Source organism: Podarcis gaigeae (genome assembly GCF_964106915.1).
Source record: "Podarcis gaigeae genome assembly, chromosome: 8".
NCBI lineage: Eukaryota > Metazoa > Chordata > Lepidosauria > Squamata > Lacertidae > Podarcis > Podarcis gaigeae.
This window is the reverse complement of record NC_139684.1, coordinates 39718798-39744808: the sequence shown is the minus strand read 5'-3', so window position 1 is coordinate 39744808 and position 26011 is coordinate 39718798. Positions and strand designations below refer to the sequence as shown.

General features: G+C 45.5%; 1 protein-coding gene across 9 annotated transcripts in view; it reads left to right on the top strand.

The window, feature by feature from the left end:
• The window catches only part of GSE1 (Gse1 coiled-coil protein), a 443607-nt gene that overhangs the window by 315681 nt on the left and 101915 nt on the right, over positions 1–26011 (top strand). For 2 of the 9 annotated variants that reach the window (XM_083752950.1, XM_083752956.1), the window contains exon 1: positions 32–842. The exons of the other annotated variants lie outside the window; for them this stretch is intronic. In XM_083752950.1, the coding sequence (XP_083609076.1) occupies positions 806–842 (37 nt within the window). In that variant the 5' untranslated portion in view covers positions 32–805. Of the gene's footprint in view, positions 1–31; positions 843–26011 lie in introns of those variants that run through there. 9 annotated transcript variants of the gene reach the window in all.

Here is a 26011-nt window from a genome sequence, read left to right as displayed (position 1 = left end):
AGAGCCAGCCCCCCTCCCTCCCCTCCTCACTTCTTGCTGCCTTTTCCTTCTGACAACACTCCCCCCTCTTCTTTTCATTTGATGCTGAACATGATGCCCCATTGAAAACAACCCATTGACTCTCCACCCTCTTCTCCCTCCCCACCCCGCACGCACCACCCTTGACATTCGGCTGACTGGAGAAAAGAGCGGCTAACATGTCTGGGGGCTGACTCTTTTCCTTCCCCCCCTTTTCTTCTCTCTCTCTCTCTCTCTCTCTCTCTCTCTCTCCCCCTCCCCTTCCAGCGCTTTCCCTCCTCCCAATGAGAAATCCCTAAAGGAGATTCTCTATTTTGAAAAAAAGAAAAAAGCCACCACCTTCTTTTCCCTGCCTTCTCTTGCTTGCTGTTTAGTTTCTCTTTTCTCTGTCTGTGTTGCGTGTGCGCTGGTGTCTCTCTCTCTCTCTCTATTTGCATCTCTCTGGACTAAAAAGGCAAGAAGGTGGTGGGGTGGGGAAAAGGAAAGGAAAGCGGGGGAGACCAGAAGAAGACGTGTCAAGAGCAGAGTACCTGTTTGAAGAAGTGAGGTGGAGCTGTTGGTCGTTGATGCAAAATTGACAGGATACTCTACATCTATATATATTTCATTTCCCCCTTTCCCCCTCATTCAGATTCAAATTGTTTTATTATTATTTTTACAAAATAAAATAAAACCACTGTGTGGTTTTATTGTCATTTTTGTTCTCCAGTGTTTTCCCTCTTTTTTGCCATTTTGGGTCTTATTTTCTTTTTTCCCCTCTGGATGCCTTGGATCTGTAAAATAAACCATGTTTGGACTGAAACCACCACTCTATTACTTACCAGGTAAGGCGACTCTTGATGATACCTTTTCTTTTCTTCTTCCTTTTTATCTTCTAATTTAACAGCAGTGTTATATCCATGGAAGAAATAAGAAAATATTTTTTTTTGTAGCGGGCCACAGTGGTCAACTCAAAAGGAGCTCCTTTGATGTGCCAATTTGAACCTGTCCACTCTGCTTGTTAAAAGAAAGGCATTCTGGATTTTGATGTGGAGCAGTTTGTGGTAGTTGCTCTTGGGTCAAACCACCACGTTTTAGAAAGGGACACAAATTGGCAGCCTGTCTCTGCACTGTCTCCAGTGCAGAGGTGCAGATGACAGAACCCCACTCCAATTAATGGAACTTTTGTAGGCTAAATCAGAGGTGGGAGACAGTTGATGGAATTGCGGAGAGATGAGGATTTGTAAATCACTTTGTACATTGGTGTGGTTCTTCCTCATCCTCTTCCTCATCAGTGCTTTGCTTGAAGTTCAATGGGATTGGGCAGGGATAGCACCAAGGTGGGCCCTAGAGGTTGATGAGATTACAGTAGGAGGTGAATCTGCTGCAAGTGCAAGGACCCTGGGCTCCAGCAAACCCCCCCCCTCACTTCACATCCCTCCATCACCCCCCCTTCCTCTTGAAAACCATGTGCAACATGAGCGCCTGTGGGCTTCACCTTGGGCCCTTGGGGTATATAGCATATCTCACTCCTTTTGTCCACCCTGCTTGGCTTCCTAAGTGGTGAGTCTTGTTTTATTCAGCAGCGAGCAGCAAAAGCACTTAAGTAATCTAAGGTGAATTAAGAAGCGTGGTGTGAAGTTACTTTCGAGTTGGTGCCTAATATTGTTTCACGGATGGGTGAGCTCTGATCATGTAGCAGACAGACCCAAAGTGGCGACTCTGAGTCTCTCTCTCTCTCTCTCTCTCTGCCTCTCCTTCCCCCGCCCCCAACAGCTTACTCTGTTTGATTTTATTTCCCTCTCATATCCCTGCACCCCACATGCCTTCCCATCCTCTGAATCCCAACAGTTTCAGGAGGGGGGAGGCTTGTTGGTGGAAGGCAGGGGTCATCGTGGAGACCTTCCTTTTCTGGGCCAGCAAGAGGTGTAGGTGTATCTTATGTATGTGGCTGTGCTTAGTGTAGTAACTGTCAGATTGTCACCCCACCCCATCCATGGTCTACAGCTTGTGTCTCTCGACATGCAAATTTAATGGTTCGTTTTAAGGCAGCTGCTTTTATGGGAACGGAACAGAACATGGGGTGTGTGTGGAGAATTTCCCCCCTCTTCCATGTCGCTTAGCTACTGAAATGGGTCACCTGGGCAAAGTTAAGGTGCACCAGTGATACTTCTGCCTTTGGCTGCATGGTGACACTTTTTCTTACTTGTCTGTGGTTTTACTCGGGTGGGGGAAGTGAGGAGAAAGATCCGCTTCCCTCCCCACTTCCCGAGGTTCGTCTATCAACTCTGCACCAGCAGTGGTTTTCTAAACCTAGGCTGATTGTGAAGGCTTGGCTTCAGGAAATGGGTTTTCCGTGTGGCAGTTAGTTACAGGAATAACTTTCTTTTCTTTGCAAAGTGTGTCTTTAAACTGATGCAAAGTTTCCTGGACTGTGGTAGGAGAGGCAGGACTTAGTTCTGAAAGCTACGGTACTGGGTCTGTGTGAACGTGTTCATTCCAGGGTTTGCCAGATGAGTTGCTTAATCTCATTTGTTTTTGCATTTTCAAGTCATTCAGTTCTAGCTCAGCTGAAAATTGTGTTACTGCAAAATTCCTTGCACATTCTGAGTGGCTTCAGCTCGGAAAGTTCACCACCTTTGGGAAAGGAAATCTAGTTAGCTATGCTGGTTTCAAGGTGGAGTGCAGGTAAACTGGACACACAGGTTAACTGGTCTGTGTCACCTTCCATATTGACCTAACTTCCCTGAAAGCCAGTGAATGGTAATAATCTGAGCTAGGGATTGAATTTGACAAATCAACCACACAATCCCTAGCATATGTTGACTTTATTCTGTCATCATGGATCAAAAACAAAAGTTTGTTTGTTTGTTTGTTTGTTTGTTTGTTTGTTTGTTTGTTTGAAGGGATCAACACATGATGAGTTTAGCAAGCCCATATTAGGCACTTCACCAACAACTGTTTGTTTCAAGTCCTATGTACTTTCATAATCTTCCAACCAATGAGTTTTGCTCAGTTCCCAATGTTCATACTCCAAACACATCTATAAAATGAATCCATTTTACTTGCCTCTTAAATGTTTGCAGGGCTGAGCTCTGGTGGGACTCCACTGTGAGGGATTTACCCAGGTAAGATTCCACAACTGGGAAGGCTCAACAATTACTTGCCTTCATACATTACATTTTACCTTATGGGCAGATTGAACCCAGAGCTGTGCTATTTTTTCAGGTTCTTTAATACTCTCTTCCTTTCTTTCATATATTGATATCTATTATCCCAGTTGCAAGCAAGGAATTGTGTGAATCTGGAGTTTTGCTCCATTCATTCCAAACAGAGCAATAATGTGATTTATCTTAGTAAACTGTACTGAGGTTTTTTACAATGAAGTAAAATTTTTATGAAGAAAACAGATAAATAAAGAAAACTGCCCCACTGTTTCTGACCAACAGCTCATCATTGTGCCTGGATCCTCTTGACTGAAATGGCTTCCACCATCAATTTCTTAGAAGCCCTGTCTACAGTCTGCATTAGGAAGGGGTAAATAACTCAAAACCCAAAATATGCCAAAGCTAGGAGAACGTGACTTTTTGCAATTGAGGTATGAGATGTAAGATTAGATTGGGAGGTCGCTGAAAGAAATTGAGAGTTAAAATGAAGGTACAGCTTCCTCTGCGGAAAACAGGGAATGCTGTTAAAAATTATTATCAAAAGACCTATAAGAGGAAGTTGCCCTGATAATCAAGCATGCTGAACTTTGTGAGTCTCGTAAGTGTCGTAGTACTGAGTATTGTGAGGTTAGGCAGGTGTTGAAGTGGGAAAGGCATGTGAATATATTCCTGAAGTTTGTATTGCTATTTTTTTCTTCCTTTGTTTGATTTCTGTGCTACCTTCTCTTCAAGTGAATCCCAAAGTGATTAATAAACAATAAGTAACAATTGCATCACCATCACAGCACACAGCATCACAATGACAACCTGTGGGCCAACAAAAATTGACCCTACCAAGTCCTGTAATATCATTAACAAAACAATATAACAATTATAAGTAATTATAATCTATAAAACTGCAGCTAAAAAGTAGGCCACACATTATTACATACACACAGCCTCAGTAATCATTAAGATACACAGCCCAGCATATAAGAGAAAACTAATCCAATAGAAGTACCTGCGAGCAGAACTATACTTATAATGAACACCCAGGCCACATTCACTCCATACATTTAAAACACTATGATGCCACTTTAAACAGCCATGGCTTCCCTCCAAGGAATTCTGGGAGCTGTATTTTTGTTAAGGGTGCCAAGAGTTGTTAGGAGAATCGTCTTTCCCTGACAAAGCTACAGTCTTCAGAATGCTTTAATGGTCAATCCCACTTCCCAGGGAACTCTGGGAATTGTAGATCTGTGAGAGGAACAGGGGTCTCATAACAATTCTCAGCACCCTTCACAAATGATGACTCCCAGAATTCCTTGGGGCAATCCATGACTGTGGTACCACAGTTCTTTAAATGTACAGGCAATCCTCGTTTTGTGCGGGGGTTCCATTCTGGACCTCCGTTCATGCTGGCAGAGCACACGTAAGCCTGCCTCACTCCACCCCCATTTCATTCTGCCCCTCTGCCCTTTTTCATGACATCTTTAATAGCCATTTGGGGGCTACTTCCAGGTTTGGCGCCATGCACATGTACATGATTGCACATAATTTGGACTCGCCTAAACCAGGAGTTGCCTGTATGGTGTGAATGCACACAACAGTCCCATAGATTTGTGTTTATGAGCAGCATCCCTACTTCCACGCAGCCTGCTACTCCCCAAACTTAAATTCTTTGCTTGATGTTTGGCTCCCTACCAGGAAATGTGTTGTGCTGGGGAATACAAGAGGTGGTATTACGGCCATTCTACTTTCCTTCTGCAAAGTTAACCAACTCACCTGCTCCATGCATACCTATCTCTTATTTTGTGGCACAGTGATGGCCTAAAAGCAGAGTTGCAGGGAGACACAGCTTTGGTCAAGTTTCTCTCTCTGGCCACTTAGAAGCTATTGTTGCTTGCTATCGGCAAGTGGCTTTTTATATCCCTGTTGTCTGCTTGTGACCAGCAGCTCCCGCCCATGGCTACAACATTCAGTTGATTAATCAGTTTGTTGAATTGATTGTAAAATCCAAAAATTAATTTTAAAAGATGTCACCCAAATAATAGGGCAAATGATACTTTTAAAAAAAAGATATATATGCTAACACAGATTCAAATAATCCTGTGTTCCTGCTTCTGTAGCCAAAAGCACACATCAGTGCATGAGGCAGAAGTGCCGGTAGGTACAGGGTAACCCTGAAGAAATACAAAGAATCTGTAGGTATAAATTTTTTATCTATAATCTATATCTATCTATCTATCTATCTATCTATCTATCTATCTATCTATCTATCTCTATCTATCATCTATCTATCTATCTATCTATCTATCTATCTATCTATCTATCTATCTATCTATATCATCTATCTATCTATCTATCTATCTATCTATCTATCTATCTATCTATATATCTATCATCTATCTATCTATCTATCTATCTATCTATATCATCTATCATCTATCTATCTATCTATCTATCTATCTAATCTATATCTAATCTGTAGGAAAAGGAACCCCCTAAAAGCCCCATAATAACTCAGTGACATTGAACATTTGAGAGACTTGGTGGGGAGGGTAATAGAATGGAGGACAGAGGCCCATAGATACAAATAAAGGGTAGGAAAAACAACCTCATTTTCTTCATAGGTCACTTCCTGTTTCATACAGAGCTAATATTCGCATCATACATTTAAAGCACCTGATTCCCTCTCCCCCAAATAATCATGGGAACTGTAGTTTACCCCCCCCCCCAGGACTACCATTCCCGCACACTTAACTAGTTTCCAGAATTCTTTGGTGGACACCACATGCTTTAAATATATGTGGATATGATCTAACAGGCCATTTTTCAGTGTCACAAGTAACTGAAGGGAGAGAGCTGCCTATTGAGAACTTCATGTTACTAGGATTTGACTCAAGTGTGTCAACACTCCCCAAACAAAAGGCAGGGAGTAGGGGGACAGACCATGCTCTGTGGGCATGGGATATTGGTGGATTGTTGTGGGGAGGAATGAAAGCTGGGAAGATAGAATTGTGGAGAGGGGGAGAACAGATGGAACCCTGAACCAAGGCATCTCCTGTTAACATTTCACTGCAGGGCCTCATTTGTTTCTAGTATAGATACTTCCAGTAACTGTGGTTAGGCTGGTGTCACCGTAAGAAGAGGCGTTCCCTGCCCTCTCTGCCCTCTCTCATGCGAGAGAGAATGCCTCCTTCTTGATGGTGCCAGCTATACTGTATGTGTGCTTTCCCCCCACCCGCCCATGGTCAGATTTAGTTGAATAATTAAGATTTATTTTATCAGGTGATGGCCCTATAATAAGCATCTCTCAGCAGTCTGTGATGGACAACTCTACAAAATAAAATAAATAAAAACCTTGAGTGTAGTAGGAGAAAGCCAGGTAACCCCTTTTCTCTGTTTCTGTATGTTTTGAACAGCCTGATTGCACCTGTGTATGGGATGGGCAGGAAGGGAGGCTCATTTGCATCCATTCGGGAAGTTGTGTCAGGTCAAGTTGCCTTTGCTTTGTGTTTAAGCCTTATTTTGTAGCTGGAATAGACTTCCTCAACTTGGTGCCTTTCAGATGTTTTGTAGTACAAGACCAGTGCTCCCAGAAGCATCTGGAGGGCATCAGGCTGGAGAACGCTGTTCTGGATCATGAAGGCAGTTCTACAGGTATGCTGGGCTGAGCCAAGCCAGCAGATGCAAGTGTGCTGATGCCAGTTGTTGTTGTGATGTTGATGATGATGAGGATGTTGTCAGGCCAATTGTGGATATCAAGATGCGCCACCCCTTCCAAACCTTGGTATTTCAGGCAGAATGCTGCTTTGTGCTCTGTGGCAATTTTTCGCACCACCGGTGCGGTCCGCAACCCTGCTCCCGGCAACTCTTGTCTTGACGAGGTCTTTCCGCTTCTCAGAGATGACAGGACCTGGTTTGCATTTTTTGCTTGGGCTGCTTCTCTCGTGCCTAAAATAGAAATCGATAAAGACTACGTGAATTCTCCATGCTTTTGTCCTGTAAAACCAGGCAGCAGAGGCTCTTGAGAGGTCCTTGGGCAGAGACTAGGAGAATTCCTTTTTCCTTTCTCTCCCTACTACATCCTCCCCCCCCCCCCCATTTTTATTTACATGCTCCAATCAAGCAAGAATTACTTATGGTGCCTCCTGTCGTGTGAAACTTCTCTGTTTTATTGTAATTGCTGAAGCACTAATTCCTGCTCCCTGTAAAAACCAACCAGCATTTAATCTAGGGATGGTTATTTTAGGCAGATGCAAAGAGATTCCAGGATGTGATAGGAAGCCATAGACGGACACTGTTCCAGCGAGTTTCCCAAAGGCTCTAATGTATTCCCCCTCCCTCTCCTAATTCTGTTCCCCCACCCCCATCATCTTCTCCGGGCATCCATCAGGTGGTCTATTTTCTTCTCTGGAAGCACCAGAGAGCGGGGTGGGGTGGGGTGGAATGGGAGGGAAGGTGCATTGAAGTGTCAGGCTGTGAGATCCGAAGCAATTAAGGAAAATTATGTGTGGACTGTTCAGGCTGCTGTCAAACAGCGAAATTATTGTGCATAGCCATTCCAGGCTACCAGAAGACGTTAGAAATGCTAATCGCACAGGTAGGGTCACAGCAGATAGAAATTTCAACCTTCTCCGAATTGAATTTAACTGGGGGTGGGAGTGGAGAGAGAGAGAGAGGGAGGAAGAAAGGCAGAGAGATTGTTCCCATTTTAGAAAGTGCCATCAGGCACCATAACTTTATTTGTGCCATCTTGGACTAGCTCCTCCTGTTCTGCCTGGTGATTCTTTCTGTCTTTCTCTTTATCATCCTCAAATGGGTCCATGCATCTGGCTGTTAACCAGAAGGCTAGTGGTTAGAGCCCACCCAGGGAAGACTGTGGGCAGAATTCTTGCTTGGCAGTAGGCAGTAGGACTAGATGACCCAAAACTCCAAAATTCTATGATTCTATGAGCGGTGTCTGTAGCTCAGTGGTGGCTTTGCATCCAGATTGCTAAAGATTCAGCCCCCAGATCCCTAGTTAGGTTGCAAGGGTGAGGAAAGGTCTGACACATGACACATGAAGTAGGCAGCCCTGATCTAGATGGACCAGTGGCTTATAAGGTGTGTGTGTGTGTGTTGCCCCTCCTGTCTTGCGCACACATCCTCTCCTGCCTCCTCTTGAGACCAGATTCCCTGAATGCTGCCAGGCTACTGAGAGAGGTCCATAATGGAGCAAAGGTGGAAACAAGCAGAACCAAAACTTGCTTCTGAACATTTTGCTTTAGTACTTGTTAACCAGTGGGTGGATGTGTCATGGATAGTCATAAAAAAGGTGAGCAAATGGAAGCATTTTGTTGCCATTGATGCTGCTGTGCTGTCCTTTTCCCATGTTAGAAAATGGAGCAAATAGTTATTACCTGGGGAGAGTTGTCAGAAGGATTGGTGGGTCTTAAAGTGGACACCAGGCTCCTCAATTTAAGAGCTGCTCCTCAAACTTCAGGAGGTGAGCCTTTTGAAGACCAGGGTTTACACATATGCTTTACTTCTGCCTAAAACATTCCCCCTCTCCTTTTGCATCTTATTTGTTGGCTTTACTAATTTATATCCCACCTTGCTCTATAAAATACATTCAAGACAGTTCGCATTTTCTCTTTAAGGGTGTGTGCTTTCCGGTTGCAGCCTCTGCCAGGGTTCTAGTACAGTATATTGTATTTTCTCATCTGATAATTTTCTGGAGGAGCCCAAAATCTTTTCAATCCCAATTCCCACCCGCTACAGTCTCAGGCAACCACCTAAAATGTCCCTGAGGTGGGCTGACCCCATTAGTGCTCCTTATTCCCTCTTTGGAGTCTCTCTTTTGACAACAGCAGTTTTCTGAGTCTGTCTGGACATGGGGGCCCTGTCTAGCCTCTTTTGACTCTCCATGCACACCCACCCACTCCAGAGCTCTGTGTTGTTGTGGTGGAAGAAATTCAGACACCTGAGGCCTTTGGCTTAGCAGTGGGCAAGGGATGGGAGCAAGCAGCTGGGAGGTGAGGTTGCAATATCTTTTTTCCAGCATGTCCATATTTTGAGGAATGGCTTCATCATCAAAGTGCCTTTCTCTGTCTCTGTGTGTTTCTCTCTGTGTGTGTCTGTCTCTCTTCCCATTTCCCTCCTTCAGTGGAAAAGAAGCAGCAGCAAGGAGCGGTGCATCTTTGAGCTGTTGGCAGCACAAGAACTGTTCTCCAGTATTAGGGAGGCTGCACTCAAATTACCTTCCCAACCACTCCAGGTCATGCTGCTCAGCGAGTCATTAATAAAAGGAAATTGCAATCAGCTGCTATTCCGCTCAAGAGGGATGCGGGAGCATTAACACCATCAGCATCCTCATCAACTGGGACTTGTTTCAAAGAGACCCAAATTCGTTATAAAGGCTGGGCAAGAGAGCTGGGGGAGCTGGGGGGGGGGGGAGGAAATGCTTTATCTTTGGAAAATCAAAGGCAGCAGCGCTTGCGAGGAGTCTCTCTGCTCTTTCTCTCTCTTGAGAGGGAGTGTGGGAGGCATACTGGTTGCCAGATAGCTGGGGACTGACAGTAATTCCAGCTGGCAGAATGGCTCACATCTCATGTCCCCTGAATTTGCTGCAGGCAAGGATTGGTTGCAAGGCCGTGATCCTTTCTGGGCCTGCAAAATAACCCATAGCCCCTTAACCCTTCTGCCGCCACCCTCTCCTCCTGTCTCATTAGGGTAGAGAACTTGTGAAGAGCACAGTCACATTTTAACACCTGCTCTTTAAACTCTACTAGAAATAAGGATTTGCAGTCCAGTGAACTGGGCATGCAACAGGGATTCAGCACCACTAGTAGTTGGCTGCAGGAAAAGATTTTATAAGTACAATATATTCCATAGTTCACAGAGGGGAAACACTGTTGTGCCCTCAGTTCCAGCTTACCCAGATATTGCCCCAGCGTTGGTGGCCTGATTCCTTCTGAAATTCCAAAAGAGCTTTGAACAATCCCTGTTGCATTGGATCACAGGTCCATTGAGTCTAGCATGCAAATTCCATTAGGGGCCAACCCCAAGCTCCAGAAGTAGGTCATCAAGGCAATGGCCAATCCCCTCTTGCCTGTCTCCAGCATCCGGTATTTAGGGGTATGCTGCCTTAGAATATGGAGGCTCTACTCAATCTCTCCATGAACATGTCACCAGTCCTGCCTCCCTGCAAAAAGCTATCTAGGCTTGTGGCCAATCCTTGTGGCCCTTGTATACCACAAAGTGGTGTTTGAGTCCCACAGACCCCATCTTGCATCTATATTGCCAGCAAACCAGCTTGCTTACTTTGTATGTTTGCCTCTGTATGTGTGTGTGTTTGTGTGTGTGTGTGTTCAGGTGTTAAGTGTTTCCCACTTCACTTGTAGAATTCACACAGGATTAGCTCCATATTAACCCCACCGCACAATGCCCATCCCTTCCTCCCCTGGCAGGCCCTAAATTCTGTTGGCATGGCAACTGTGTCAACCACTTTTGAGGGTCCCCCCTCCCTTCTCACCCTGTGATTATTTGAAGGGGGGAGAGAAAGAAAGAGAGAAGACATGAAAGAAAGGAGAGGCAAGAAAAAAGCATGCGGGGTGGCGGGGAGAGAAGATGGCTTGTCTTCAGTGGACTAATTACTGCAGGAGGCAGATGGGGAGGGAGGTCTCTCTTTAAGTGCTGCTTCCTTCCTCCCCCCTCCCTCACCAATGCTGGAAAGAGATGGCAGAAGGCACGCAGTGACCTGCTGGCAGGCAGGCAGAAGAAATCAATACTATTGTAAAGGGGTGGAGGGAAGAGGCAGGAGACTCTGTGGGTTTGTCACCTCAGGGTTTTGCTTTGTTGCAGTCTTGGGGAAGGCCAGGGGGAAGGGCCTGACTCTGTTTTTGTCCCCTTGCTTGGAACCCGTTCCTTGGAAGTGATAGGTGCACCCAAATGCTTCGTTGCCCATTAGCCGCAATCTGGGCCCGTCTCTTCTTGGAAGGCAAGATGGGGTGTGTGAATACTGGATCCTTTTGTGCCAAGGGGTTGTTTTACCAACCCTTCCCAACGTAGACAGGCTATGGAAAGCAAGGACCAGCTTGTTCTTTTACACATTGGCAGAACATATCACTCCCTGTGTTTTGCATGTGTTTCATAGATGGACAAATCTGCCAATTTTCAGTTTCTCTCAGGTCCTCATTTTTTCCAACCTTAAGATCAGTTTATCCACATGGAAGTTTGTATGAAGTTTTTGTGCACATTTTTCCAAAAGCATGAATTTTTGTACAGGGTTTTGCCCACTATGCACATTTTCACAAGCAATTTCTCCTAATACAAGGTATTTTTGTACATTAAGTTCACTAGCATATACAATTTTTGGTACAGTTTTTGGTTGGAGAATTGGATCACAACATTTGCATAAGTGTGAATTTTGAAGGACTGCTTGTTTCATGTTACTTGTTAGTTTGGGCAGTGCAAATAATTATGTTTGCATTAAAATGCAAACTGTTTAAATTCCTCCCCCATCCCTTAGTGTGTTTGCACATCAACCTCTAGTGAAAGAGAGGCTGAAATCATTGTTCTATCACTTATACAAACATAAACTAAAAAAAAATATTTCTCAAATTGTAGAATAAAATGCTGCTGTATGGAATTCCAGAAGGGTTTTTTGTACACTTTAGTGATGCTGACTGTACAAATCCAGAGATTAAGGTGGGAGAGGAGAAGGAGATATGTAATCATTACAGTCTTTCTGTGGCAAGACTATTGCAAGGGTTGTCAAACATATGGGGGCCTGTGGGCACACTTGCAAACCAATGAAACTGATGCATTCACATTGCAATCAGGTACACACCACAGCCTTTTCTATGGGCTATCATATAATGCTTCTCTTAAGCCTAGTTTCAGTCTGTGTGGGGAAACACTGAGAAAAAATCCTCTGTGCTCCCACAAACATGTTGTTGACTGCCGAACTACTATACAGATGTACATACCTGGGCAAGTGTTCCAACCCTTGGAGCAGGGGCTTCACTGCCAATTACCCAGGGCTAAAAACAGGCAGCATGTTTATTTGAGAAAGGATGAAAACCAGTTCCCTGGAGTCTGGGATGAATGCAATTAGAGCCAGTAGTTTCCTTGACCTGTTCCTGCCCAGATAATCCCCTCCACCCTCTCCCACCTGTAAACCAACCAAATTCCCACCCACTCTCAACTGTCATTCCATCCTCCTGTCAGCTCTCCTTCCACTTAACCTTAACATTCCCCAAGCAGTCTCCTTCACGCTCTAAACATAAACCCCATCAAACAGGGTTCATTGCTGCATTATTTAGAATGAAGATCTGAAGCTTGTTGCTCTTCTGTCCCCAGCAAGGTGTGGATTGCAAAGTTGGCCTGCCTCTGCGCAGCTCTGGGGTGCAGACACCTTCTGCACAGGAAGTCCTGCTTCCTTGAGCTCCAGCGTGGAAGAAAAGCAGGGCATACATGAATTAAATAAATTACGCTGATGAGAGATGGACAGAAGCCCTGGTCACTTGGACTCCGAAGTTAGCCAAAGGCATAAAAAAAACAGAGCAGGTGTAGGGCAAAAGGGCAATAAAGATGTTTTCTGTAGCCTGGCACTCCTTCTCAGGGAGGCTCACTCTACAGCTGCATTCACACATGGGGTTTAGCCTGGTTTTCTAATGTTCATTTCACACTATCCCTACCTGTTCTGCCACATCTTGACCACTATGCTGCCATTTTGCATTAAATGTCATTCACACAGCAGCAACAAGCACTGTGCTGCCCACTCTGTATGTACGTACGCCCTGCCAAAATACTGGCACGTTTTCTCATCAGACCAAAAGGTGCGAGCCTTAAAATTGGCAGGGAGCATAGCACATGCTAGTATGCTGCCTCACTGCTTGTCACGTGAGTGGCTGTGACGTGAACCCATTAAAAAGGCAGGCAAATTGCTGCAGAAAACTCCCGCAATTTTTGCAGGTTGAAGAGGCTGCAAATGGAGGTTTTCTGGAATCAAATAACACAGAATGAGCACTAAACTTGCACTATATATCATTCCATTCCATTAGTTTTTTGGAAGCTGCCTTTATGCTATATGTAAGCTCAGATAAAATGTGCAGAGTAACAGGGAAATATCAGGAAAATAAAATAAACTGCAATGTGAATGCAACCTAACTCTTTGAAGACCTGGATTTAGGAACATTTGCTGTTCTAGCTGTGTCATTTACTTCACTGTGGTCTTCCTTCCTCATTCATAGAATCATAGAATTGTAAAGTTGGAAGGGACCCTAAGGGTCCCCTAGTCCACTCCTCTACAATGCAGGAATCTCTGCTAAAGCATCCATGACCGATGGCCACCCAACCTCTGCTTAAAAACCTCCAGTGAAGGAAAGCCCATCACCTTCTGAGGAAGTCTGTTCTATAGTCAAACAGCTCTTACTGTCAGAAAGTTCTTCCTGATGTTTAGTTGGAATCTCTTTTCATGTAACTTGAATCCATGGGTTTGAGCCCTGCCCTCTGGAGCAAGAGAAATCAAGTTTGCTCCATCTTCCACATGACAGCCCTTTGTCATATCTCCTCTCAGTTTCCTCTTATGCCTAACTCCCTCAACTGTTCCTCATAATGCTTGGTTTTTAGACCCTTATCAATATCCTCCTTAAATTGTGGCGGCCAAAACAGTACTCCAGGTGTGGTCTGACCAAGGCAGAATAGAGTGGTACTATAATTTCCCTTGATCTGGACACCATACTTCTGTTGATGCAGCTTAGAATGGCAATCACTTTTTTTGCTGCTGCATCACACTGTTGACTCATGAAGCTTGTGGTCTACTAAGGCCCCTGGATCATTTTCACATGTACTACTGACAAGCCAGGTGTCCCCCATCTTCCAACTTTTATCTGGTCTTGTGTAAGTTGTCGCCATGTGTGTTGATGGCTTCCCAAATGCTTCCTAGATTTTGTGTGTGTGAGAGAGAGCTTCAGGACTAGTTTTAAACATCAGAGCAACAGCTTTCAAGATGCCAAGGCCATGTGTGCATTGTAAAGGCACTCGTAGATTGACAAGTGATGGATTGAGAGAGATTCTCTTCCTCCACCCCCCTCTTGTTGACCTTGGGGGCAATTTGTGGAGTCTTGATCCTTTGCTCCATGCTCTACTAAGGCATGTTATCTGTATGAAACCATGCTCTGATGTGCCTGCTTGTTATCACTGGTTTCCTTTTTAATTCTACCTCCCTTCTCCTGCCATGTCCCTCTAAACAGCCTTTGAGAGGAGGAAGGGTAGAGCATGCTTGCCTATCTGCAGAAAGCAGACTTCTGCTTTTATTTATGACTTTATAAATGAATGTGGAAGGGCAAATTATTCCCAGGTCACAGCCTTGCCTCTTTGCCTCCCCCTTTTCTTTAATCTCTTTTATTCCTGGGTTAAGCCTGATGTCCAGTGGCATTTCTTTACTCAAAGGCAGATTTACCTGGAGGTGTATGTGGGTCACATGAGTAACAGCTGTATTGTGCATGCAGATTTCTAATCCTGGTTGGAATAGTAATATCTTACAATTCCCCAAGCTGCTCTCTGACCTGAAAGATATCCTAAAGCTTTTGACACAGAGGGAGAGAGTTAATGAGAGCATACACACACCAGGGAGGGGCCAGAGCTCAGTGGTACTGCATGCTGTGTATACAGAAGCTATTGCATTTAGTCCTTTGCATCTCCAGTTGAAAAGACCAGGCACAAGGTGATGGGAGAAGACCTCTCTTTCTGCCCGTGGCCCTGCTGGTCTGCCGTGAGTAAATACTGGGTTAGATTAAGAAATAGTTTGACCCCAGTGTAAAGTGGGAGTGTGTGACTGTCTGTGAACACTTGACATTCGGCTGCAGCCACCTCTGGTTTGAAATGTGGCAAACATACTAGCTACATGTCAGCACAGATAACACGTTTTCTGTTGGTGTGGATGAGCTGTTGGGAGAAGGGAAGGATAGGAAGAAAATCTGGCCACAGAACAACCTTTCTTAACATACTGCTCCTTAAATTATTTATTTTGCTCCATTCCAAATCAACCTTTGCTACAGATTATCCAAAAACCGTAAGATATGTGTGCACCTTTTCCACCCCACCCCCTTCCCAAATCCCTTGTGGACATGAATTCATAATATTCCCCTCCCTCTTGGATCTTCCAAATGTCATAGAGACCCATGCACTTGGAAGAGCATCCTGGCATTAGATAAAAATTGGAACATATGCACCCTAAGTCGAAGACCGGCGAGCAAGGCAGTCTCGGGGCTGCCGCAAATAGCCCGTGGCTCTCTAAATTTGGCTGCAGCAAATAACTGCTTGGGATGACAATGTATTTTACAGTTTCTGTTTACCCAGGGCGTGCAGACTGAGTCATCAAGCCATCTCTTCTGCTGGATCAACATTCCTCTTCCTCAATGAATTATTTAATTGGAAAGAATGAAAGACACAGCCAACATTTTTTTTAAGCAACAACAAATAATCTGGAAAAAGCTGTGTGCAGTCCAACTTCCCCCTTCCTCTCCCCCAGTGGTGTGGGGCAGACAGAAATGGGCATTTTGGCAAGTTAATGCAGTACAGAAAGGGTGGGACTAGAGTGTGTCTTCCGTGTGGGTGCCTAAAACGGAATTTTATAAGGTAGATCTCCCCCTTCCTTTCTTTTTAATGATAAGCCTTTAAAGATGTTTGACATCTGTAACAAACAGCTGGCATCCTGTTCTGGAAGAATGTCCTTTTATTTCTGAGCAGGTTGAACTGCCATTAATAGTATAATTAGGTGATTATCACTATACAGCAGAAAACTGCTTAATTGCAGAGTGAGCTTTTCTTCCATTCCTGTCTCTTTATGGTGGCATTTGTTTTAGACTGCAGGAATTTCCCCCTCTGTTTTGTCGTTTGAGGTTGTTATTGTAGTTATTACTATTATTATTATTATTATTATTATTATTATTATTATTACTACTACTACTACTATTGCTGCTTCTGCACCTGACAACTGTGCTTACACCATGGAATTCAAGCATCTATGTTGACATGGGGAGAAGGAACTTTGCCCCCCGGCTTCAACTTATTCAACTTATTATTGCCTGCAGAAGACCCAAGGTTCAATCCCTGGTATCACTAGTTTGAGAGATACTTGATAACTGGTCTCTGCTTGAGACCAGTAGAGACTACTCCATTAAGGCAAGCAGGGACATTGCCACGCCAAGATCAGTCTGTCTTCAGCCAGCCCCCACACGCCTACCTCCTGATTTAAAACCAGTCCAGGGGGTGGCACTGGCTGTCAGCTTCCGCCTCCTTAGTCTCAGAGTTGCCTGTGTAGAACTCAACACAGAACGATGAGGACAGCAGCAGAGTTAAGCCACATTCACACCATAAGTTTAAACCGCTATGATACTGCTTTAAACATGGCTTCCCCCAAAGAATTCTGGGAGTTATATGTAGCTTGTTAAGAGCGCTGAGAGTCATTAGGAGAGAGTTATTCCCTTCACAAAGCTATGATTCCCAGAGTTGATTGTTAAACTACTCTGAGAACTGTAGCTCTTTGAAGTTTAAGGAAGGGTCCCTTCCTCACTTCCTGCCTGGGCTGTGGCTGCTGCTGCTGCTGCTAAACATATGAGGTGGCCACGGCCTCTCATGTTTTGCTCTTTCTTTTAAAAGAAGGGCATTGAAAAGTTCACAGGAACACATGTCCCCTCCATGCCAATTTACACTTCCTAGAAGGTCTTCGGAGCATCATGTCACAATGGAACCACACCAGGAAGTGTGGCTGGCTGCTTCCTCCCTCCCTCCTGCCACACTTCCTGAGGTGGTTTCAGAGTGACATGACAGCATTGCCTTATTTTGCATTACTCTGAAGCCCTTCTAGGAAGACTTGGTAGAAGGAGTTGGCATAAAGGGGCTCATGAAGAGGCCACTGAGAGGATTAAAGGCTTTTTATTAGATTAGATTTTTTTAGTGCCGGGCAACTGTTGTACATTTAAGGGAAGCAGCAACCTCCCTCACTTCTCCAAAGAGATTCTCTCTGGCAAACTTTCAGAATTTAAGGTAGGGAGGCCCTAGGATGGAGCAAAAGCTTCCAAGCATTCCACCACCCTGGGGCCCACTATGTTTGCTGCTGCTTGTGGCAATCCTCTCAGTGACTCACCCTTGTCCCCTGCCCCCTCAGAATGATGTAGATTTGTCGCCAGTTTTGTCTCCACTCCTGAAAATCAGCAAAAAAAATTCCCTCGGCCTACCACTTGCAAATGGATTGGCAGAATTAAAGGCGGAACATTTTAGTTGAGCCTTAGAAGTTTTTGGTCAACCTCAGGTGAAGTCTCAGACCTCAGCAACAGACCCTTTTTCAGCCTCTGCCTCCCTTCAGCAATATGAATATTGTAACATTGGTCTACTTTACAGGGTTGTTGTTAGGGTTATGGTGAGAAATTATGTTTAGAGCTTTGTACAATTTCCCCTGCAGTCTCAGCTGCCTTCCAAGAACAGCCTGCTCTGTTCATTGGACATGTAGGGCGAAGGCTCCTTAATGGATATTCTTCAGCTTCTGAATTCTCTGTCCCTGGTGGTGAAGACTTGGCTTCTGGGACTGTCATCCAGAGATGAGCACAAGGCTTGTTTAAAAGCATGCTGCAATGCAGATTGTGTATGGAGAGGAAGGAGGCTTCTGCTGTTCAGAAAAGAAAAAAAAAACCTTAGTGCATTTCTGCACATTTGCAGTTCCTTGTGCACACATAAGCAGGCTTGCAGGATTGTGGCCACACTGTGGTGCTGTCTTCCTCTTCTCCCTTCTTGGGATTACGAGGACTTGGCTGCTCCTTTTAACTGTATGTTATGGTGGCTTTTAGCAAGCCTGAAAGCAAAAGGAAAACCTTGCTGTCTACATATATTTTAATGCCTGTGATGGAGAGCTAGTTTTGAGAGATTTGGAGAATACAAAGAGATTTGGACAAGAGGAAGCCCTTGGCCTGACACAATGTTTTGCATTCATATGTTGTTTTCTGGTCCCCAAAATCCACATTATTTGGAAGCCTGAATCCTGGAATAAGATTTTATGCCAGGGATAGGCAACCTGTGACCCGCCAGTTGTAGCTGTACTCCTTCCATCAGTCAGTATGGCCAGTGGTCACATATTATGGGAGTTGGGATCCAGCTGGTTTGGGGGGGCACGGGCGCCTCATCCCTTCTTTATGCAGAACCAAGCCAACTTAAGCAAAAGGCCTAGAATTGCATGTTGCATCGTGATTGAAGAATTCTTATTGGGCATCACCCTCCCCTCCACTGCCAGAGGTAGAAAACAGCCTCCCAGCCATTCTCGGAGCCACCCGCTGCTCCAAGCTTTCCTGCTTCTAAGAATCCACTTCACTGTAACTTGGCAGCAGGGAGATAAAGCCCTAAGATTAAAAGCCAGTCAATCAGATCCTATTGGCAAGAATCAAGCACCGCAGTCACTCTTCCCTCCTCCCTTCCTCCCCCCCCCCCCATAAGGCGGGCAGGCACAGGGAGAAAAGAGTCCAAAGCAGCTGAGCCGCTAACACACGCTGCATGACAAGATGAAAGCCTCAGGAGTGAGTGGGAACGTGCCTGTCTCGCTTGAAGTGGAAATATAAAAGGAGGTATCCAGCCACCTCCGAGCTCTTTGTTAGGAGACCTGTTCCTTGAGCGGCTCAAAGGAGAGACAGACATGAAGGTTTTCACTGGGTCATCTGCTCAGTTGCCTGGTGAGGAAGCGGGAGATTCCCTGCTCTCTCAGAATACTTGCCGGTTCGCCAGGCACTTCCCTCCCCTGCCGGGAACAAGGCCCGCCGGCTGGAGGGTCAGGTAGCTGGGGGCTCGTTTTTCAAATGCCAGCTTCTGTTTATCTGACCATGATGCGCAGGCAGAGTCCAGAGTGTAAGAGAGTGACTTGCCGGCTGTGAACAGACCTCGTTTTGCCAGTAAGCAGCTACTTAGCGGCCTGACCGGTTCAGCTGCCAGCAATGCCTTCACTCGCTTAGCTAGGCCATCACATTATGGTGGGTTGTTGTTTATTATTGCCTTGGCACGTTCCCAGGAGGATGCTAATGGGCAAAGGGTGTGTAGCCCATATTCCTCTTCAGAACAGTATTTGTGAAGGGAATGAGTTGAATATCCCCAGGACTAGCACCAGTGAGTGAGTTTCCAGCTGAGCAGAGTTTTTAACCCACCATTTTCACCAATAGCTCTCTGCTGTAGCAACTCTTTCAGAATTGGCATGATGGAGGCGATGTTTGCGCAAATGGGCACAGAGTTGTTGTTGTTTTAAAAAAACATATCCATCTTCCCTCCATCAGGGAACCTAAGGTGGCATATATATGGTTCCCAGGCTATCACTCATCCAGGCATTGCCTGCTAAGTCTACAGACCATACTTTGGAACCCTTGTTACCTGAATGATGTTGCACAGAATATCCGTTCCCATTCCAAGAACCCACCTAGACTTGGTCCCAGCAGCAAGCCATGAGTTCCTTACTCAGGGCTAGGAGCCCTTGATGAGGGTTGCTAATCTGATGCCTGTGAGGTGGCTTTTGAGGCTGCTGATTTTTAGCAGATCTATTATGATGGAGCCCAGTGCAAAAGCTCTCTGCTCACTTAAGACATAGTGTTATTGATTGTTTGTTTGATTGATTGATTGAAAACAGGGGGGTGGGTGGGAATAGCCTTGCTCCTCTATTTTCTGTCAGTAAAGCAAGAACACAGTAATGACTGTCTTGCACTGAGACCATTGGTTCATGTAGCTCAGTCAGTACTTTCTGTTATGCTGACTGACTGAGGCTCTCCAGGGTTTCAGATGCTGAGACTCTTCTAGCCATTTCTGGAGATGCCAGGGATTGAACCCGAGACTTTCAGCATGCAAGGATTTTGTTTTAAGTGACAACACAGTCATAAGAAGAGCCCTGCTGGCCTAGCCTCTTGCTTACCACAGTGTTGGACTACATGAAGGGGTTCGATTCCCCCTCCCTTGTTTATATTCCACCATTTGATAGGCATTCGAGGACAAGCCCCTGCTCTGGAAGGTGTGTGTGTGCAACTTGAAAGGAAGAGGCGTGGAATGGATGCTTTCCTGCTCTTGATTCTCTGTTGTGCGGTGATGGTGGGGGCATCACTTTGCTATCTGTACCTGTCATCAGATGACACCCTTGACACCTGGCCATCAGAAACAGGAAACAAACAATGAAGTGGGGCCTGGTCTGTGCCCCTTCTTCCACACTGCTTCCTCCATTGGAATAAGGCCCTTCTTGTTGTTCTGCTAATTTGTACTTCCTTCCTCACCGTGCTTTGCCTGGGGAGTGGGGAGGCTCCTGGCACAATCATCAGCATGCAGTTCGCAGCCCTCGCTAACCAGGCAGGCTGGTGCACACGGGTGGTGTTTGTTTGACACCTGGGAAGTGGAACGCGGCCCCAGAACAGCTGTCGACAGCACGTCCTGCCCGGGTTTTATGGCCCTAGCCTGTGCACGCAGGGATAAATAACCTTCTAATCAATTTCTCCAGCTAACACAGCGCAGCGACACAGATAACGTCAGCAGCATATGCCGCCTGCCCCAGTGCACTGGCGAGTCAGCAGCTCTTTGTCGGTGTTAACCAGGAGCTGAGCTGAGAGGGGATTTCAAATAGGACCCCCAGGTCAGTGGGCAGGCGGGTTAATCCGCGTATGCGGCTCTTAAATCCAGCGAGGCCAGAAGGAAGCTAATGGCTCAGTTCAGAAGGCAGGGGCTGCTTTTATCCCTGGCTAGTCACTTCCCTGTTTGCTGCCTCTTGTATGAAATGCGGAGGAAAGAAGCGAGATTGTTTGTTTGTTTGTTTGTTTATTGGGCCCATCTCTGTCACCACAGGCACCTAAAAAAAATTACAGGAACACAGAAGTCTTGATTAGGAAAACCCTACTGTAGTGCTCTGTGCATGTCTCTTAACGCTTGTGTTTCCTGTGCTCCTGTGAAAGATAGCTACCGTGCCTGCTCCGGAAACAACACAGACTCTGATCGAACTGTAAATAGATTCAGTTGTGGGCAGGGCCTTATGTCTGTCTGAAGTAATATTAGAAAAGGGCGGTAGCTCAATGGTAGAGCATCTGCTTTGCATGCACAAAGTCCCAGGTTCAATCCCTGGGATCTCCAGGTTGGACTAGGAGAGACTCCTGTCTGAAACCCTGGAGAGCTGCTGTCAGTCAGTGTAGACATTACCAAGCAAGATCAACAAATGGCCTGGCTCAGCACAAAAAGTTGTAATTGTGATGGGCTCTTGTGATGGTTTCTTGCTACTTTATGGGAGCAGGCATGGTCCACAGACGAGGGTTCGAGCCCTCCTGCCCTAGACTCACCACATGGCCTTGGACAGGTCTCAATTCCCCTACTCTAAAGTGGGGTTGTTGTATGATTTTTCTCAAGGGTGACTAGAATATCCAAAATGAATATTAAATTGAAGCTGACAGTGTATTCAAACCAGTTGTGTTGATTTTATTTTATTTATACAGTCTTACCTTGGTTCTCGAATGTAATCCATTCCGGAGGTCCGTTCAACTTCCGAAACGTTCGAAAACCAAGACGTGGTTTCCGATTAGCTGCAGGAACTTCCTGCACTCAAGCAGAAGCCGTGTCGGACGTTCAGTTTCCGGAAAATTTTCAAAAACTGGAATACTTACTCCCAGGTTTTCGGCGTTTGGGAGCCAAAACGTACAAGTACCAAGTTACGACTATATATTGTTGTTTAGTTTCTTTTCTCTGTGCAAGTATATGCACCAAAACCCCACTACTGCCACCATAATCCAAACAGCAGCTAAATGTACAAATAAGTACAAATTAAACCATTTAGATATGATCTGAAGCTAAAAAAAGCTGACAGCATACATTTGGTCCTATGCAAATTATCAAGACCACTTCTTATAAGATGTTTTGCCAAAATACTTCATAAAACACAATCCACAGAAGTGGGTGGAGGCGGGGGGGGGGGTCACCAGGCTGTGGAAAGGCTGACAATGTATGTAGGACAAAAGTGTGCTCCTGGTTGGCTGGAAACATCACTGGTTGGCATACATAGTTTGTGGGCAGAACAGCGATTTAGGGTTTGAAAAGGAAGCCAGGAACTCTTGGCAGACAAAGAAGAAGTCAGGTGTGTGTTTGTGTTTGCTTTGGAAAGCTTCATTCTACATCAGGGGTAAGGAACCTGCAGACCCTCCAGATGTTGTTAATCTCCAACACCTCCCTTTGGGGAAGGGACAGCGGTTAGAGCGTCTGTTTTGCATGCAGAAGGTCCCAGGTTCAATCCCTGGCATCTCCATCCCCCCAGCCTGAAACCCTGGAGGATCGCTACCAGCCAGTGTATAAAATACTGAGCTAAATAGACCCAATGGTCTGTTATTGCATAACACAGCTTCCTGTGTTCCTTTCAGCCCCATCCAGCATGGGCAAGAATGATGGAAGCTGTAGAAAAATGGAACTCCTGGGCACATCAGCCTCCCCGGTCTGCTGACTCCTCCCTAGCATCTTCCACAGGTTGATGTTCGACTCTGGATTGTTACCCAAGAAGGAGGTTACAGATAGGTAGCCGTGTTGGTCTGCCATAGTCAAAACAAAAAAAATTCCTTCCAGTAGCACCTTAAAGACCAACTAAGTCAGTTTTTGGTATGAGCTTTCGTGTGCATGCACACTTCTTCAGATACCAAGAAGGAGGTGTTATTGTTGACATTGCCATGTATTGCTTGATCCTCTGACATCTTGGAATAAAGGATTGCGTTCAGGCCCCAAGGTTCAGAACTGTGTTGCTTCAGATGTCCGCAGACCCATCATTGGCAAAGATTTGTGCCTGTAGTTGGTATGTGGAAGGTCTCATACTTCAGCTGAGGCCTTTTCTTAGTCTGAAGCCAGGATCCCCAGTGCTAAAACACCATGGCTGTTTTTAAGGGCTCTCATTTTAACTCTTCTGCCACTTTCTCAAAGAGAGAAATGGGGAGAGAGACCAATAAATAGCTCACAATGGCCTCCTTTTATCCCATTCCTCACTGTGGAATGTGCTGCTTATCGCCTTTGGAATCTTTGCATTGCAATTGTATGCAGAGTAATTACATCTTAATTTATGATAATCCCAGGAGTGGAGGGCAGGAAGGAGTCAAGTCTGGGAGGCACCTGTTTTCCACCCCCCTGCCCTTCTCCCCCTTCCTCCATCAAGATTTCCTCTTGCAGCTGAATTGAATGAGACAGGCTGAACAAAGGAGACACAGGAACTGTTTTAGCAGCGCTGTTGGGACATTGGGCGTGTTTGTATTTATAAGCCAGGGCGGCTTTGCTCCCACACCATATTGGCAGTCAAGTACTGTGCTGTCCACTGAAATTGGTGGCTACACAAAGCCCCACAGAGAGGAACTCCTGCTGCTTCCCCTCTGCTTTGTCCACAGGCTTAGAAGCAAAATAGTGGCCGTCCCATAATCCCTTGCATTGGATTAAGGCAGTTGGGAGGATGCTCCTTTTAAAAGAGACTCCTCTTATCAACCAGTGGCCACTGTTTGCGATAGCTAAATAATGGATTGTGATTGGTGGCCATCACTGCCCCTTGTTGTTAGTTTACCTGTGCAAGAAGCAGGCTGGCTATTTACACCGTGGGCCTGATCCATCAGCACTGCTCTGCTTATGTCCTTACCTTCATTCTTTTTGTCCAGGAGAGCAGCCATAATGAAACCAGTGGACATAATTTGTGGCTTGGGAGTTTGTACGCTAACCTTGTTTGCCAGCTGTGTCTTTGGTTCTGCTGATGTGGGAGTCATGCTTAGTCATGCATGGTGGCCTCCTTAGGGCTTTATAAATAGGGGTGAGATTGGGGTTATCCCAGGCAGGCCACTTGTGGTTCTGCAGACATGAGGGGCAGCTGAACATTGTTCAGACTTCTGTTCTGCTGTACCCCACAAATAACATAGCTCTGACCTCTTTTGGGGCAAGTCCAAACTGTAGAGCAAAATTGGCTTGTCAAGTGATCATTCCAGCAGGGAACTCCCACTGCTTTATGTGATTGTACTTTTAGAAATATAAGGCAATCCCATGAAAGTTGAGTGAGCAAAGAGCCTTTATGCTATAACCAAGCTGTGCCAGGCATTTGGCTGTGGGGACCTCTTGCTAGCCCAGACCAGAGGGGTGGCAGCATCTTGTCTCAGCTCAAACCAGCCTGTTGTGCTCAACCACACACAATTTTATACTTCTTTCCTTTTTAATTTTATTTTCTTGCAATGCCTAGTCCCCTGCACTTCAGGTTAGTGCCAAAATACACAAGCAGCAGTGTAAAAAAAAAAGGGACGGGGAACATTTGGGGTACATCCTTAGAAAACGGGAAGGGGGAAGGATTGGCTCCCCCACCTTCCCTTGCTCAGGGCAAACAATAGCCCTGCAAAGGATAATCTGAAGAACGTGTTGTGCTATTGGCCCTTGGAGATCCAGAGAGCTGCCTGCCCTTTGTAGCATCGGTGCGCAGATTTGAATGCCTGAGACCGCTTTTGTCTGGTGAGGCTTAGTTATTACCCAGCAAAATAGAGCCTCTCTTCCTTCCTTCCAAGCAGGCAAATTAGACACTCTGGCAATTTCAGGAAGGAGGGGGAGTCCTTTATCTCTCACACAGCAGGTTGCATTTTCTGAGCTTCTGGTTGCTAAATTCAGCCAGAGACTGGGTCAGCAGGAGGATGGGCCTGGAATGGATGAATCCACTGCATAGTATGCTCCTTCCAAAGGGTGGCAAATCACAGGGCTTAATTTGAACAGACATTTTCACCACGACTCTGCAGTGGACCCTGTTTTTGTTGTTGTTTGGTATACCAGGGTTCAGCTCTGGAACAGGTGAAGAGAGGTGAGCATCTCTAAGTGCATTTATACTTTCCAAGTATACGTATTGAATAGGCACCAATTTTCTCACTGTGGGCAAAGGAGCTGCCACGTGCTGAATTTCTACCTGCTCTTGGAAATGTATGTGCAACTCCTGTGTGGATTCTGCAATTCCACTATTATGCCACATGGGTGCAGAATTAGGCCCTACAGAGCACAAAATCTGCATGCTGAAATTTCAGTGTTCACACATCCCTTTAAGTTGTAGTGCATCTTGGCTTTGTGGGTTGTATTAAAGGAAGGAGACCTGTGATTTATGGTTCTGCCATTCTGAAAGGCAAGATATAAATAATTGTAGTATCTGTAAGCAACCCTTTAGTGGCACATGCCAAGGCCTTTGCTTTGAAAGATGGAAGCTAACATCACAATTAGCTAGGTTTGCTGGGCTATTTCACTGTGATTATTTCCTGCTTCAAACTCTCCAGGTCTTCAAGTGGCAACGCACCTTGCTTTTACACATGCAAAAATTTATCTGAGTGATTTTACTCCCATCTTTGAACTCGAGCTGAAGAACCAGTGGCAAGACTTGTGGGAAGTCTTAACAGCAACCAGCTTGAGTTGAAACCAGTATTCTGATTGTGGTCAAATGCATCACTTCGAAACCAAAGTAAGGATGCACTGATGGTTGCACCTGGAGCAGCTGCCAATCAGTGTGTTAGAGCAGGCATGGGGAACCTTTGTCTCCCCAAATGTTGCTGAACTAAATTTCCCATCAGCCCTAGAAAGCATGGCCATGAATGATGATGGGAGTTGTGGTTTCAGTAACATTTGGAGGAACAAAGGTTCCCCACACCTGGTTTAAAGCATTCTTGCTCACAGAGCTACAGTTCCCAGAGAGTGGCTTATCAGTTGATACCTCTCTCCAGGGAACTCTGGGAACGGTAGCTCTGTGAAAGGAATGGGGATCTCCAAATAACTCTTGTTACCCTTAAGTTACCGGGATTCTTTGGGGAAAGCCATGACTATTTGATGTGTTAGCCTAGTGCTATAAATGCATAGTGTGG